General features: G+C 41.6%; 1 protein-coding gene across 1 annotated transcript in view; it reads right to left on the bottom strand.

Annotated features, from left to right (window-relative positions):
• VEPH1 (ventricular zone expressed PH domain containing 1) overlaps nucleotides 1-16,931 on the bottom strand; it is a 229,245-nt gene that overhangs the window by 90,764 nt on the left and 121,550 nt on the right. The window contains exons 8-9 of the mRNA XM_036242764.1: nucleotides 7,837-8,046; nucleotides 6,523-6,917 (exon numbers count right to left, since the gene is read on the bottom strand). Coding sequence (XP_036098657.1) covers nucleotides 6,523-6,917; nucleotides 7,837-8,046 — 605 coding nt within the window. The remainder of the gene's footprint in view (nucleotides 1-6,522; nucleotides 6,918-7,836; nucleotides 8,047-16,931) is intronic.

Here is a 16,931-nt window from a genome sequence, read left to right on the forward strand (position 1 = left end):
ACGTAATTGCCTGTTTTTGGAAAAACATTTAAAGATCCTCCATCATCTGAAGTTTGATGGTTGTGAAACTAACAAGAGGAAATGATATTCTTTCTTTTTCCCTGTCATATAGAAATCCTTTACCTGGCCATATAATCTCTCTTTCCTTCCCCAGCTACCAGCTTTTCATCACCAACAGTGCTCAGAAATATGGATTTGCTCATTTTTTAAATGAGATTTGATAGTACCCAGGGACTATTTTGTTTCCTTAAAGGGCATATAGTGCCAGTTTCATAAAGAAAGTGCGTGAAAAAAATAACAGCCACTTTCTTGAAATTTGGTTTGTGGCAAACTGGATCTGAATGTATTCTTCTGCCGGGACCATCAGTGTGTACTCTTCTCAGGACCATTCGGACAGCAGTGTGGACATGGGAGCAGAGACTGTCTCCAAAGAATAATAATGAATGACTGATAGTAATCTCTGAATAGGAGCTTCCCTAAAACAAGATAACATACTCCTGCAGATATAAGAGTATAATGCCATATAGCCTTCTATTTTAAAAATACATCTAGAAGGAAATATTAAAGAATATAAAATATGCCACAGCAAACTACTTCTGCTCCTAAAAACCACTTCCTCCTTTTTTCCTTCTCTTTCATCTTCCAATGTGGCTACCTTTAGGGTAAAGTATACTGAAATGCACTTCTGTGCATTTTTGCTCTGTTTATGTATATACTTTTACTTCTGTGTATTTATTAGCAAGGTCACTTTAAATTTACTAGGGACATATTCAAGGTGGATACTATATTAGGTAAATTGTCCATTTCTAAGGGCTTGGATGACTCATTTCATTTACAGGAAGATATTCTCTCCCGATTTTTCACACAAAATGGCCCAAGAATGTACATGTGCTTACCAATTTTACTTTAAACTGCTTGGATAAATATACATCTTATTTGTAGATAAATATCGGTAAACAAGATGCAGATAAACAACATACCCTTTTGTCCAATAGCATTGTTAGGGCATTTTTCTTTCTTTATTTTAATGTTCAAAGAAAATCAAACATTTTTAGTTTTTAAGAAGGAGTCATCGTTGAACATGTAAATGATAAGTAAAGTTATTTGATGTCCTCTAGTGAGACTCTGCAACATATTACATTGTGTATTTAAGAGTGTAACATCCTCACAAGTGATGTGATTATCTGGAGTTAACGCAACAGAGTAATTTGGAGGGGAACTTTTCAAAAGGATTTGTAGGCCTTCCTTATTATTTGGATGTTCATTGTGAGCCATTGCCGATGACTGGAATCAGGATACGTGTGGCAGGAGAAAGTAAAAGGGAGAACCCAGTCACCATTATCTCTGTCTGCTTTTGACTAAAATCCCCACTTTGGAGAAATAGGAACTAATGTAAGGTAAGGTAATCCAAGATAAATTTCAAAGCATCGAGAAAAATTCTCCAGAAAAGTTTTCCCTAACCAGTGAGCCAAAGGATCACTTCAATTGAAGCTTCAGGAAATTTGTGACATTTTCTTATTTGCTGTTTTCCCTTCTCGAATTGTGAGAAAAAGCTTTAGGATTTTTTTCTGCTTCCAAATCTTACAATTCTCCCCATGGATAAATGATCCTTGTCCCATGAGCAAACTAAATAATTTTTAAAAAGAGGCCCTCCCCAGAACCATTAAATGGATGAATGTTATCATTATCCCCTACTTTGGAACAACCGAGCAGGAATAGGTCAGGACTGGTCTAGGCTTTGGCCCCTCTGTCATCCCAACATGAGGTTTTACTCGACTACATGCAAAATTTCAATAAGGAAACTTTATTTGTAATTAATTATGAAAACAGCTTTTGCTATTTGGTATTTGCAATGACCTTTCTTTTACTTTTATATATTCTTATATCTGTTCAAGTCAAGAAAAATCAGCTCTTGTGGGTCTATTAGAGAAAGGACAACATTACTAGCTTTAAAATTAGCTTTCTGTAAGTCAGGTTTGCTGATATGCTCTACAGATGGGATTTATTTTCACCCAATCGAGAAATACTTCAAAGCTAACCAAAGCAGCATTGATGGGTTCTTGTAAGCTTTTATATCATCCTTTATGGAACTCCAGTGATGAGCCAGATTTTCAAGGATTTATTTTAATATCATGTGTGTTTTCTAACCTCTAATCATTTTTGTTCACATAAATGAATACCAGTGGTTCAGAATTTTAACATGCGCTTTAGCAGATGAACTGAATTCCTTTGGTCTTGTACGTAAATATAATCAGGCAGTGATATCAGACCATCACTGTGTGTGAACACATAACTTGCAGAGGTTGGCAAACCTGCACCCATGCCAGAGGCTGCTAAGGCCCAGGAGAGAATTACTGACTTGGGAACAATAGGCTCTTTCATAACCAAAGTGACATTGCTGACCCAACTCAGTAAGACCTGGGGTTTGACAGTTTTCCCAGACATGCTGATAGATTTGTGCTGATCTCTTTATACTCCATTACCTGTCCTCCCTGTGATCAGTATCGTGCAAAAAGACAGCTGACTGGGGCTAAGAGAGCTGTTTGTGACCTGGATGTACCACATAATGAATTCTGTTGTACTATACCTAGTGAGTGAGGAACCTATTATTTCAACCCACTTTATTTTATTTTATTTATTAAATTAATTAATTTATTTTTGTTACAGATGTTTCTCCCCCCCCCCACACACTGATTCTCACCTCCTCCTCCCTCCCTGCCCTGTCCCCAGCTTTGTTGTCCATGTCCATTATTCATGCATACATGCATATAAGTTCTGTGATTTATCTCTCCCCCACCACACCCTCTTCTGGAGATTGTCAGTCTGTACCCCACTTCCATGTCTCTGGGACTACCCTATTCCTCAGACTGTTATGTTCATTATATTCCATAAATAAGTGAGATCATATGATACTTGTCTTTCTCTGCTTGGCTTGTTTCGCTTAGGATAATACTTTCCAGGTCCTTCCATGTCGTCTCAAAGGATAAGAGATCTTTCTTTCTTACAGCTACATAGTACTCCATTGTGTATATAGTTTTTTTATCCACTGGTCTACTGATGGGCACTTGGGCTGTTTCCAGATCTCAGCTATTGTAAATAGTGCTGCTACAAACATGAGGGTGCATATATTCTTTCTGATTGGTGTTTCATACCTTGTTTATGGATTGGAAGAATTAACATCATTAAAATGTCCATACTACCCAAAGCAATCTATAGATTCAATGCAATCCCCATCAAAATACCAACAACATACTTCACAGAACTAGAACAAATACTTCAAAAGTTCATATGGAATCAAAAAGGGCCTTGAATAGCCACAGAAATCTTAAAAAAGAAGAACAAAGTTGGAGGGATCACATTACCAGATTTCAGGTTATACTACAAAGCCACTGCAATCAAAACAGCCTGGTACTGGCACAAGAACAGGCACATAGATCAATGGAACAGAATAGAGAACCCAGAAATGGACCCAAGGCAATATACTTAATTAATATTTGACAAAGGTGGCAAGAACATACAGTGGAGTAAAGACAGCCTCTTTAATAAATGGTGTTGGGAAAATTGGACAGCTACATGAAAAAAAAAAAAAAAAAAAAATGAAACTAGACCATCATCAACTTACACCATACATAAGAATAAACTCAAAATGAATAAAAGACTTAAATGTGACTCATGAATTCATAAAAATCCTAGAAGAAACTGTAGTTAACAAAATTTCATAAATCATATGCAGCAGAATTTTCACTGATACATCACCTAAGGCAACAGAAACAAAGGAGAAAATGAACACATGGGACTTCATCAAACTCAAGAGCTTCTGCACGCAAAAGATACAATCATCAAAATGGAAAGGCAACCCACTCTATGGAAGAACATAATTATCAACCCACTTTATTACTGAAGTGTTAAGTTGAACCACATGAAGGTGATGTTTTTGTAGGTCAATATATAGGAAGTCAAATATCAGTTTGGGCATATGATTCTAACCAATATCAAAAGAGCTTCCTTAAAGGGTTGTTTTGTCATATTTTTATAGTATGGACTTTGTAACCCTAGTCTAAAATTATATTTAACCCTTTGTGGTTCTTGTTTCCTGCTGGCTAATTGTCTTTTTACCTTTAATGTTGTGGAAATGATTTTTATACTTCTTCCCTTTGTTTCTTGATTACTTTTGCATAATTTAGCAAGAAAAACCAAATAGCAACAACACATTGAACACAGCACTGTCTAAGCCTAAATCTTTCTTCAATGAAGTTTTAAGGAAAGAAGCATGATATTATTGAGCCAAGTGGACTCATGAGAACAAGCAAAATTGTGTCACCCAGATGACTGTTGGCATTTTGCTGAATGGTTTACACAATCTCTGAAATAATAACAACGTGTCCCTTGCAGTCAGCATGAGGCCTTTCTTAGTGAATATATTTACAGTGAGTCATATAAATCTTCCTTCCCTCACACATATATCTGTGCAAGAAATTTCCCAAGAACATCCAGGAAATTACAAAAATGTGTATGAATTCCAAAGGGTCAATCTAAAACTATACATACTCAGTTTTAGGTCATTCCTGACAGAAAACATCAAAAGTATTTTCTTCTTTTTTTAAGTAAAGATGATGGATTTATTCAATATTTTGAAGAAAAAAAAACCCACCAAAAAACCCCAAAACACCCAAGTCACCTAGGTAAGTCTCAGATTCCCAAAATAATTCAAGGCAATAAGAAATATCATGTGTTTGACAACTAGATGCTTGAAGTAACTCTGCAGGACTTCATCGTATAGTGTATCTTTAATGTTTTAGGCTAAATTTACAACAAAACAAGAAACCCCCAAAACAGAAACTATTCTTATAGATGGAAATGTGGCTAACTTTATATTTGATACACCTTCTTTGTCAAACTGGGAAGTCATTTAACCTCTCTTATATTAAATTCTTCAACTTGTGAACAGATACATAGATTATTAGTGAAACGGGCAATTGTAAAGAGTTTGTGTTAGTCGAGTTTTATTGATTTTAGCTATTTTCAAGTCTTGGTATGCTTAATTATCCAATATTTATATTGACTGTGAGCAATATCACTTTTATTTTCACCATTTAAAAAAAGTTTTAAGAAGTCTAATCAATAAATGAATGTAAACACTTGAAAATGTCAGATTCTAGACAGACATGTCAAATAATAATATTCATCATTACCAAACCCTTGAACCACCCCCTTCCCTTTGATGGTGTGCGAATATATTCTGTCCTCTGATTTGGAGTGGGAGAAGGGGTATAAAGTAGAATAGGAAAAACTCTCCTGGTTCCTAAACCTGGAAGGGGATGATGGTCATAGGTGGGTGAATATGAACTGGAGTCACTGTCAACTTTATTTCTTTCTGGAAGATGGGCTGCCTGACTTTTTTTCAGTGAGGACTGTAGGCTGTGAAAAAATGTCACATGCAAGGAGAGGGCTATGACTTTTGTCTGAATCTCAAGGGAAGAATATGCCTGCTGCCTAAGAATGATTGTGGGAAGGATCTAATTGGCTGGACAGTGCCTTGCAGCCATCCAAACCTGTTTAACACAGGACCAGAGGGTGAGCCTGCCCCGGGCACTCTGCCAGTTTTAGTACCTGGGTCTCAAACCCATCATCTTTCCCATGGACAGGGTTAGGGCACAAAATGTAAGAAGGCACCAGAAAATTTGATACTCAGGATAAATAATATTAAAAAAAAAATGGAAATGAATAAAAAAATGTCCATGGTCAACAAAATATCAAAAGCTGTAAATAAAGACATGATCAATGTGACGACTTGCCTCGTCTCCAATTAGGCTTGGCAAGACATTGTTACTGATCCTGTCGTTAACATTTTACTGAGCTTTTTGGGCACCTTTTTAAAATGTGCAGCCAAGAGGTCCTGACCCCTGACATGGTTTTCTCACATTGTTCATTGTTTTCTGACTAGCTCACACTCCCTCTGGCTCCTGACCTACACCACCCCCTACTGTGATTTTGTTCTTTTCTTTCTCTAATCTTCAAGAGGTCAGGGATTGTGTCTCTGGGTTACAGGTGAATCTCACACAAAGCTAAATCTTTAACACAGCACCGGGCACATAATAGCTGCTTCATAAGTGCTTGTTGAATGAATGGAAGAAATATCTATTGGAGTCCAATGCTCAGTGTAGCTCCCTTGCATGTTATGTGGATGGAAAAATGCCTCTGGCCAGATCCCTACCCTAGAGCCTGCTTTGGGGGTTACATACCCCTTTGTAGGATTTTTCTAAGTACTAAGGACAGGAACCAAAAACAATGTAGCTTGAGTTTCAAAAAAATCAAGGCACTTAATAGATTCAAATTAGAATAAAAAGATGATTGACCTTATTAGGGGGCGGAGAATTAAAATAATGTAGTGGTGTTTCAAAATGATCTATTTTGCAAAAGATCCAGGAAATGCAATTTATGTCATATTGAGCCTTTTTTTTTTCCCCCCTCTCCCCAGTGATGTCTCAAATTTCTCAACTTTGGAGAGTTCAGAACACTCACCTTCAATGGTGCACTGATCAGGGACGGGAATCTTCTTCCCGATTTCCACAGCATACGCTTTCACTTTGCTGAGGTTCTTCTTCAAGTGCAAGTAGAGCTTGTCCTGGTATTCCACAGGACTTACAGTCATCTCGGGAGCTTCTTCCTGGTAGTTTTTTCTTACTGTTTCTGGCAGGTTCTCTGATTCTACATGTATAATACTTGGGTGTGAAACTGAAGAATTTCCCAGCTGTGATCCATCAGTGTCTGCCTTGAAGGGTGACTTGTTTCCTTGGCTAAGTGAGTCTATTTCTGAAAGAGAGATGCTGGCTGGCAAATCTCCACTCTCAACAACTTCCCCATCATCCGAACTCATGCCCTTTGTGAGCACAGTGTGCAAAGCCAGGCTCTTTGACCTACAATACAAACAAAGGGAAGGCTGCGGTCATAAAGAGCTACCATCCACAGACAAGGAAACGAAAGAATAATAACAGTGCAGCATAAGTTATTTCCTCCAGAGCATGAAACTGAAAATCGGTGCTATTAACAGATTTGATAAAACATAGATCACCCAGCTACGTAATAAGCCAAACTTTTGAAGATCTAGATCACCTCTCAAAACAAAGATTTAAAAATCAACTTCATGGCAAAACTGGACTTACATATTTATATTGTTTTTTCTACTTCTGCTTTAGCTTTTTCATCAGAAATTGAGAGAAGCTTTTGATAAGGCATTCTCAATAGTAGCACATCTATAATTTTTTATTTTTTAACATCTATAGAATTTAAAAAGTGTTTTTAAAGAGTAAGTCATAGGTTTGTTTCCCATTTGTATTCTCTCTCTTAAAAAAACAAAAACAGAACAAAACGTGAGCTTTGCCTTGGCTGATTTGTCTCAGCAGTTGGAGCGTTGGCCTTCAGATGGAAGGGCTGCCGATTCGATCCCCAGACCAGGGATGTCTACAAGGCAACCAATCAGTGTGTCTCTCTCACATTGATGTTTCTCTCTCTCTCTCTCTCTCTCTCTCTCTCTCTCTCTCTCTCCCCCCCCGCCCCCCCCCCCCCCCCCCCCCCCCCCGTCTCTCATCTACTCTATCTACAAATCAATGGAAAAATATCCTCGGGTAAGGATGAACAAAAATAAATAAGAAAATAAATAGTGAGCTTCTTTGGATAATTAAAGCACTGTAAAGCACATTTTATTTATGAAAGGATGGAATTTGGGGTGACTATAGGTAAAAGATACTTAAAAACCACCCCATAACAGTGTGATAATAAAACTAATAGCAAACATAAATTACATACTTTAAAAAACCAGCCAAGCAAAATTTATACCTGCTAAATCTAACGTCTTTTTTTTCTTCCTTGGAAACTTGGCCCAAACTATATCTTCTGATAGATCCAGGGGTATTGCTCTCAGCATTTATTTTGTCTTCAAACGCCTGTATTTTAACTTGGAGCTTTTCATGGTCTTCATTTTCAGCTGCGGTGAGCTGGGGTCCTTCCAGCTTCTCAGGGAATTCGACTTCAGTGCTTGTTTTCCCCCTAAAGGAATAAAAATCATTGCAGCAGATGCTGATCACACATCCCCTTCAGAACAGCATTGCTCTCTAAACTGCTTCTTATTCAAAACTAAAAACCTTACCTGATACATTTTTATTAGTTATTTAACAAATATTTATTGAGTAACAACTATGAACATCGGTCTTTGAAATTTTTTCTATAGCTTAATCGCCAGAATTTTAGAAACATTAATGTTTATGTCAACTTTGTATTAGAAATACTTTGAAGGATTCTGAGCAGAAAGCAGTTTTTATGGTCATCTACCATATTCTTATCCAGCTCTCTGAAAGCATGGCTGTCATATGAAATTCATGCCAGACATTTTCTAGAGAATTTACATGTGCTGATCTGTTTGGACTGAAATTGACAGAATAAGAACATTTCAAATGGATTATGTAAACTCATGGTTTTGTTAATTTTATGGAAATCAGTTTGATTCTTTCATCTTACAAAGCAAGAAACATCTTACTGAATTTTAATGTTGGATAAAAGAGATTTTCCATGAACGATATTAATAGTTCCAAGTATGTTTTATAGCAGAATTTATAAAATACTCTGTGGGTCATTAAAATTACCTCCTCTAAGGCAGGAGCTGTTTGTGGAATAACTCTGGAATCTCTCTAAGGGCAAACAGTGCCCTAGGTAGAGTAGGAGCTACTGATAAGCTGCAGAAATAGCTCACTGATGCTCACTAAGGTGCTGACTGATTACAGAAATGAGTCTGCATTTATCTTTCCTAACCTGCCTTCTAATATGAGCCAGCCTAGAGCTATTTTAATTTTAATTTAACAATCACTATCAATCATATCATGTGGGGTTAGTATCAATTCTTTCCTTATAAACACAAGGGTTAATAATCCCTAGAAGTCCATTCATCGAGATGGCTTAATGATTCTGTTGCTTTGTCTGTGTGTATTTATTTGCTTGGCTTTTTTAGCATTTTTTCCTAGAGGTTGAGGAAAGGGCCTCAAACTTACAGAAACATCCTGGCCTTTGCAAACACATGGCTATTTTTCTCTAAGTAAACCTGGGAGAGTAGTTAGGCGAGGGTGAGAAATTGCAATTTTGTTTCTTTTTATTTAAAAAATAAATTTTCTTTTCTTTATTGATTTGCGAGAGAGAAGAAGGGAGAAGGAGAGAGAGAGAGAGAAACATCAATGAGAGAGAACATCAACTGGCTGCCTCCTGCATGCCCCCCACTGGGGATCGGACCCACAACCTGGGCACATGCCCTGACTGGGAATCAAACTGGCAACCTCTTGGTGCATGGGTCGAAGCTCAACCACTGAGCCACATCGGCAGGACCAATTTTGTTTCTTTGGTGCTGAGTTTTTAAAGGAAAACCAAAGCAAAAGGGCTGACAACAGTTTTGGGTTTTTTTCCAGTTACATTTCACCCACTGTTGGGCCGTGTCTTTGGTGAGCACTGGGGAAGGTTGCTTGGCAGGGTTGGATCCTGCAGCTTTTGTGGTTGGCCGAGAGAGGGGTCTGGCCTCAAGGGAGGGTTCATAGTTTGGGGTCCTCAATGGTTGAAATCCTTTTTGTAGGCCAGCCAGGGACAGATGTTAATGGTGTAAGCTGGGAAGAACAGCAGATCATCCATTAGGTAACCAGGCATTGTTTATTGTCTAGTAAGCTATTGCTAAGAAAATATGAATACATTTTTAATATAATTTTTATAGGCTTCCTATGGTTTTTTCATACATGACGCAAAATTTATTATCCATGCCATGTTTGACTGAAACATGCATGAGTCGATTTCAAGAATCAGTACATGGGAATAAAGGCTAATCATGAACATGTTTCTTTTTCTGACACATGTGTGATACTGGCTGCCCCCAAACAGATGGGAGGCTGGATATCCCCTCGCCAGAAATGGTTTCATTCCCTATTACAAATAAACCAAGACAGTGCTATCATTGGATAGTATTTTACAAACTATGATGATTACCAAGGTTAATGTTAAAAGATCCAAGAAACCCTCTTAAGATGAGAAATTTGTGTAGTATTTATTTTCTCTCTATTTCTCTGGTTTTGAAATGTGAGTAGGTTCCAAGAAACTTATTTTGGAAATTCTATAGCTGGGATTATAAAAACTTAAAAATTTGTGAAGTACAAAGTACACCCCTATATGCACATATCAGATATTGACGGTTATGTAAATTTTTAAATGTCAAACCATGTGAATTACCAAAGGAATAATTTCTCATGAATTTACTAGTTTTCTGTTTGTACATAATAGCTTTTTATTTATTTACTTATTAGGTTGGGTTTGGCCAACGGCAAGCACTGCAGGTCAGCAGGGTATTAGACTGAAGAAGCTGGCTCAGGGCAGTGGGTCTCCGGCTCCCTCCCTGCCGGGGCACAGGCTCCCCTACTGAGGCCACAGTTCCTGCTTGTAGGAGAATGTAACCTGTTTTTAAAGCAAACAACCTCCACCTCCAGTGTCTGTGAGTGGTCCTAGTGATCTAGTGACTGTACCTTATTGGTCACTGTGGGTCAGGGTGGGCCTGGAGCCAGAAGCCGCTACTGTTTCTTCCCACCTGCCCCAGGTGGGGAGGGAGGGAGGTTTCGGGCTCCAGTTCCTCTCCGTTGCCGGCTTGTTCCCAGCCTCCCTGGGCCCAGTAGAAGCACGCGGTGGGGCCTCTGCCAGCCTTCTGAGCTCTGCCTGAAGAGGGCTCCTCCAGCACTACCAGGGGCTAGGGCTGAACTGAGGCCACTGGCCACGCCTAGGGACTGGGACCCCAAAATCCAGGCTACCTGGGGCCCCAGGGGCTGCTTCCCGCCCTCCCGCTGAGAGGGACCACGTCTCACTGTCCTGGCCGCTGGAGCTGGAGGGGGAGGGGTGAGTCCCCAGAGCTCCGCGGCTGGCTCCGCCCTGCTCTGACCCTTCCCTCCCTCTGTCCCCGTCCCCTTTCTTATTCTGGTTGATCTAACTTCCCCTAATTAGTCTCTTCTTGTCCCTTTAGGGCTAAATGAAAAAAAGAAAAAAAAACAAAAAACATTTCCCACCTCCAAAATGTCAAGTTTCACGTGTTTATAATAAATCTTCCTAGATAATTTATTAGATCAGTTTCTAATTTTTCAAAAATAAAAATTTCCTACTTATGGAGATCTTTCTTTTGTTTGTCGTACTCTTTCCCCACTCTAAAATGGGGCCATACTGTACTTGACTCATGTCCGTTGGGAAGATGAAATGCCAGAGCCGGGGTGAGGCACCGTCCCCAGCACACGACAGGCGGTCAATGGGCGTTGTGGTGTACCATTACTATTCGTTGTTTTTCTTACTGTTGTTCTTTTGGAATTGAATCTGCCCTGTCTGTACCTTGTGTTAATGTATAAAGGAAACATCGGTGGCTGGCACACAGGCTGGTCAATACTCCGTATCCCAGGGGGAAATATGGCCCGGAGAATGCAGTCCCATCAGACTTTAGGGAAGGACAGTCGCTCAGCCCCCTTTCTCTGCCCCGTCTTCGGGTACCAGGTGTTGGTTAGTGAGCACCATGGCCTGAGTGGGGCAGACCTCTCCTAGCTGGGACCATGACTTCTTTCTCCCTCACAGTGCCTAGAGCCACCCTTGGAGGGGAGTGTGGGCACGAGAGAAGTTATGAGCTATCCCGGATGTCCACCGGCACCATGAGGGGCAGGGCAGGTGTCTCTGGGTAGGGTTGCCAGGTAAAATACAGGACACCCTGCCAAACTTGAACTTCATCTAAACAACATTTTTGAAAGTATTTGGTATATCCCTAATGGACAATGTAAAAATGTATTACACTCTACTAATGATTATACTTATACTAAAAATTATTTGCTCTTTGTCTGAAATGTAACTGGTGTTCTGTATTTCTATTTGTTCAATGTGGCAACCTTGTTCCTGGTAAACCCTTGCCGCTTGGTGGACAGGGACCTGTACTGCTCGTCCTCGTTCCCCTGGGCCTCGCACAGTGCTTGGTACACACAGGCACCTGAGGTGTCTGCGGAAGAAACTGACTGAGACCACCTGGATTTCTGAGGCCAGCTTGCTCCCCCTCTGCCCCCAGCCTCCTGACTTCTGCTGGATGCCATGAGGTGCTGGCTACTTTTCCTGGTCCATGGGGTCTCTCCCCCTCTGTCCCCAGCCTCTCGACTTCTGCCGGATGCCCGGAGGTGCTGGCTACTTTTCCTGGTCCATGGGGGCTGGGGTGTCATTAGATAAATATCAAATGTGGAGATAAACAAGGAGCAAGAATAGGAGTAAAACGAGATTTGCAAAGGGCCAAAGAAGAGTGAAAAAGCAACCATAAAATATCTGGACCAGAAAAGTGACCTCTAGATACAAGGCTGATGAGTAGAATTCTCACCACAAAGGTTTTGTTATACACAATCTTCATTGTTTTCATGATTTGGAAATGTGTATAACACGGGACTCAGGGGACGGGGTAGTGATGAGGAGTCACTGAGGCAACCAAAGCTGCAAGACTGGCCAAAGAGAACTTTCTACCCCTGGCCATCATTCCACCTGGGCTTGCCACACAGTTATCCTGGGGCAAATTACGATTCCAGTAGGTTGGCAGGTCAGCAACTGTTAGATAAAAGTTTGAGTTTATAGTAAACATTCACTGCTTCTTCGCTTCTCTTCCTCTTGGTTTTTATATTTTAAAAGATTGGGGAGAATTCGTCCAAACCCTACATTCCTTCTAGAGCAAGGAAATGCATCCCAAATGTGAGAGAGCTGGTGGAGCCATTGGTCCTGATGGGGGTGGGGCCAGTGGGCTGGGGTTGTTATTTCTTTTCCATTTGTCACTTTTAACTCCAGAAGTAATTTTACGGAAATCTTTGTCAGAGTTCTATAATCCCCTAAATATTAACTTGGCTTTAACTCAACACGCCACATTACAAGAGACTCAGATGATTTCCAGCCTGTACGATTTCTGGTCTCTGTTGCCAAAGTAAAGTTTTAAAAAATACCTCTAGGGATGCCCAGGGGAAGCCTAATTACCTCCCTCTGTGCGAACAGGTCTCCCCTGGGCCCTTGGGCAGCTTTCTGCTCTCACTACGCTGGGAGATGAGACTATAAAGCTGGCAGATGTGGAGAGATTGGCAGCTTCTTCCTGGCTCCTTAAATCAAAGCAAAATAATATTAGTTAATGTTTCAAGAGCTTGGCTTATGGTCCCATGTCCAGGATATGTATTCCTGCAGAGTTAAGCTTGTTAGAGGAGAAGTAGGTAAACATAATGGATCAAATCCACGTAAGAGGTCTAAATTCCCAGGATGCTATGCTCCTTACTCTTCAGCAAATTCATAGGTCATCACTCACCGTAAGAAAGAGAGATGACTCCCCAGCTCCACAGTGCTATCGTGTGTTTGGGGACTGCAGTGAGCCATGCTGCTGGGCCACTACACTCGAATACTAAAGGAAAGGACAATGGTAAGTCTGGGCTCTTGGTACTCAATTCTGCCTCAGCCCTGCTTGGTGGGTAAGAGCAGAGGCCATTAGGAGCCCAGTGATATGGGGACCAGAATGTGAGAGAACTTTGCTCAAATGAAGTGACTATGGTCTGTGTCATTCACACAAGATTTTAAAAAGGGATTTCTAAGGGAGATGGTTGCCGGGAAGCATGAAAACGCCTAGGTTCATGACTCTAGCATCTTGTTTATCAGGGATGTGACAAAACCCTTTATGACTCCATGTCTCATTATTGTCATTTAAAATGGGATTAATGACACTGCATTACCAGATCGTTGAAAGCATTATGTAAGATAATGGGTTTGACTTTGTAGTCCATACAGAACAGGCATGGAAAAGTCAAATGGTAAAACCAGGGTGGCTGCTGCCCAGTGTGGACATTTGACACTAAAAGATGGCAGCTTGAACTTGTGATACTGAACCTAGTCCCTCCTGCCACTACAGCATCCCACAGAGCATGCACTAAAGCTCTGCGATCCTCTCTGCTGCGTGAGCAAACAAGAACTAGGATGTGGAAATAGTTTATTAAAAAAATCTCTGTACTTCATCTATGAATTCTGAGCAAGGAGAGAGAGAGAGAGAGAGAGAGAGAGAGAGAGAGAGAGAGAGAGACCCCTGCAATCACAATAAAAGTCTCAAAGCTCCGATAGGAGGAAATGACCACTCAAATGCAGATGCTCAGTTATTTGTTCACTTTTCATTCAGCCAACATGAGGGAGAATAAGACATGAGAAAAGAATGAGCAAAAGGTGCAAAGTCCCTGCCCTCACTATTCAAAGTGGAAGCACTGGACATCAGCATCACCTTGGGGTTGTTGGAGATGCAGGATCTCAGGCTCTGCCCACACTTACCAAATTAGAATATGCATCTTAACACACCCTCGGATGCCCCACTGGCCCATGCAGCTTTGAGAAGCACCAGCCCAGACAATGAGGAAGCAGAATCTGAAGTGGACCAGGGCAGGGGCCCTTTCCCTCGATCAAACCAGAGCTAAGGGTTCACTCACTCTGCAGGGCAGTGAGACTTACAACAACGTGTGCCATCTTTGCAGTTGGTGCACGGTGTGTGCAGTGCCCGTGCCATAGTTTTGGCATCCTCAGACTTTTAGGTCTTTATCAATTTTGAGGTAAAGGTACCTTGTCAGATTTTGCCACTGATCAATACTGTTCGGAAGTCCCCCCCAGATCTTCAGTCGAGATCCCTGAGACTAGAATGGACAGACAGGATGGGCAGCAGCCGGAACAGAAAGCTGCTGGACCCTAAGGAATGGCCGTCTGGGTGTGGCACAAGTCTCTTGTTAGCTATAAAGGGTGTAACAATGGAAAGTGCTAATATCACGAGAGCACTTTGAATCAGGGCTGGGAACTGTGAAAATAATACGCTCCTCTTTTTCTAGCCTAACTTTATAGTCTGGGAACATGAGCAGGTCACAGGGGCTGACTGTGGGGATTAAGGTGGGGGTATCCGCCCTGGAGAGGACAAAAGCTCTCATGTGTCACTCTCCAGCTTCTGAGGCTGAAAGAGCAGGGAAATGGTTAATTTTACCTTTTTGGTACAACCTTTCATACGTCTCCACCCCAAATATGATACCTTACCCTGTTTTTAATAGGTAGAATAGCTACCCAGAAATGGGAAAATATAGTCAAACACACTGATGGCTGAGCTGTGGCTAGAACTCTACATACAACCCTGTGTATGTAGACAATTCCTAGTCTACCTAGAATTCAGCCCCCACCCACAGCAATGTCTGGCTGACAGCCTTCCGTCCGCCAACCAACACGAAGTCCACCTTTTGCCTGATGAGAAGTGTGAACCATTTAGGACCGTCCCCCCCCCCGGCTGAGCTAATTCCACAACAGCTGTATCTAAATCATGGTTGTCATGTTGCATATTCATTACCTTTCATTATTTAAGTCTCTTCCTTTAGGTCCCAAAGGAAAGTTTGGGGAGCAAAATATTAGTTATTAAAGAAAGCCCTGAGATTTTTCCAGGCTCAGCTGTGTCGAGGAGCTAAGGCAATGTTTCTTAAACACCCATTTCTTGTTTTTTGTTTTAATTTTCATATGTCACAGAGAAATATCTTTGTGAAATACAGTAAAAACAAATGACCAGAGAAGTAAAATGAATAAAGTAAAGACACACAGGGTGTAAGCCCGCGCGGCCATGTCAAACGGCCACAGCAGTCCCAGGCTCTGCAATACCCTTGGTGCCGCTGGTAAGGAGCAGTTTGCAGATGGGGGCTAGTTCCCGAGCTACACTTTGAGTGGCTGTGGTCTAATGGACATGTTAAGAGAGATCACCTACTCTAATGGCCACCTGGAACAGAGCACTGATGCTACTAATATCTACTGAGGGTGTTCTATGCACAGGTGCTCTCTGGGCTAGTCTGCTACAGGTATTGCTTCCCTCATCACCCAGCAGGGCAGGCCCTATTACTCTCTCCAATTACAGAGGGGGAAGCTGAGGCACAGAGATGTTGAAGAACTTACTGAAGGTCAATTAGTAAACCCAGCATTGAACTCTGCCTCGAGTTCACCCACTTCACGCCCCTCTCCCACTGCCTCTCGCTAGGTGTTTGGTTCTGGTTGCATCTGAATCTACCCCAGGGATAAGAAATACTTATTCTGGGACTGGTGACAGTGCAGTAACCAACAGGAATCATTGTACCCTCGTATTTTTGAGTAACATCCTGTAGGAACAGACACCAGAACAGCACGGACACCTAAGCATTGAGCAACCCTTCCCAGTGACGTGACAGGTGAATTTCGGCATTCCCTTTAACCGAAACTGAAAAGGCGCTCAAAGCTCGGGACATGTCATGCAAATAGCAGCCTCAGCATTCGTCTATGATTGATACCAACAAGGAGCACCTGGGGAACAAGACAGCAAACAGTGGGTTTGGGGGCCAGGTCCCTCTCGCCTCTTTGCTCACAGCGCACTCACTTTCCCTTTCTTCCTGGCGAAAGACTTGGCGCTCCTGTCTTGTTTGTGATGGGAAAGCGAGCCATAGAGCCTGGTGAGAAGCCGCTTTCCTTGTTGGTGTGTCTTGTGTTTTGAACGCCGCTGTGTTACAGGAAAGGGGCCCGGCTCCCCTGGCAAAGCTGTGGTTGTGCTGCTCTCTCCTGGCGGGCTGCCCTGCCCCCACCCCAGCCCTCTCGGTCCGGCTTCGGAGTCAGCCCCTCGGGGCCTCACACTTCCCGGGCTTCCTCCGCTGTCTCCAAAGCTGATAATGATGTCTCCCACCTACATCTCTTGCCGATAAACGAATTCCTAAAATACCTTTACGGACCCTCACATCACCATAAATGCAGCTTTAAGGAAGGACAAATGGCAGAGTAAATGAACAACAGATGGAACGTAAATGGTACCATATGTCAAACTTAACCTGTTCAGTAAGAAGAGGGGCAAAAACCCGAAAGCC

Source organism: Molossus molossus, unplaced genomic scaffold (genome assembly GCF_014108415.1).
Source record: "Molossus molossus isolate mMolMol1 unplaced genomic scaffold, mMolMol1.p scaffold_m16_p_5, whole genome shotgun sequence".
NCBI lineage: Eukaryota > Metazoa > Chordata > Mammalia > Chiroptera > Molossidae > Molossus > Molossus molossus.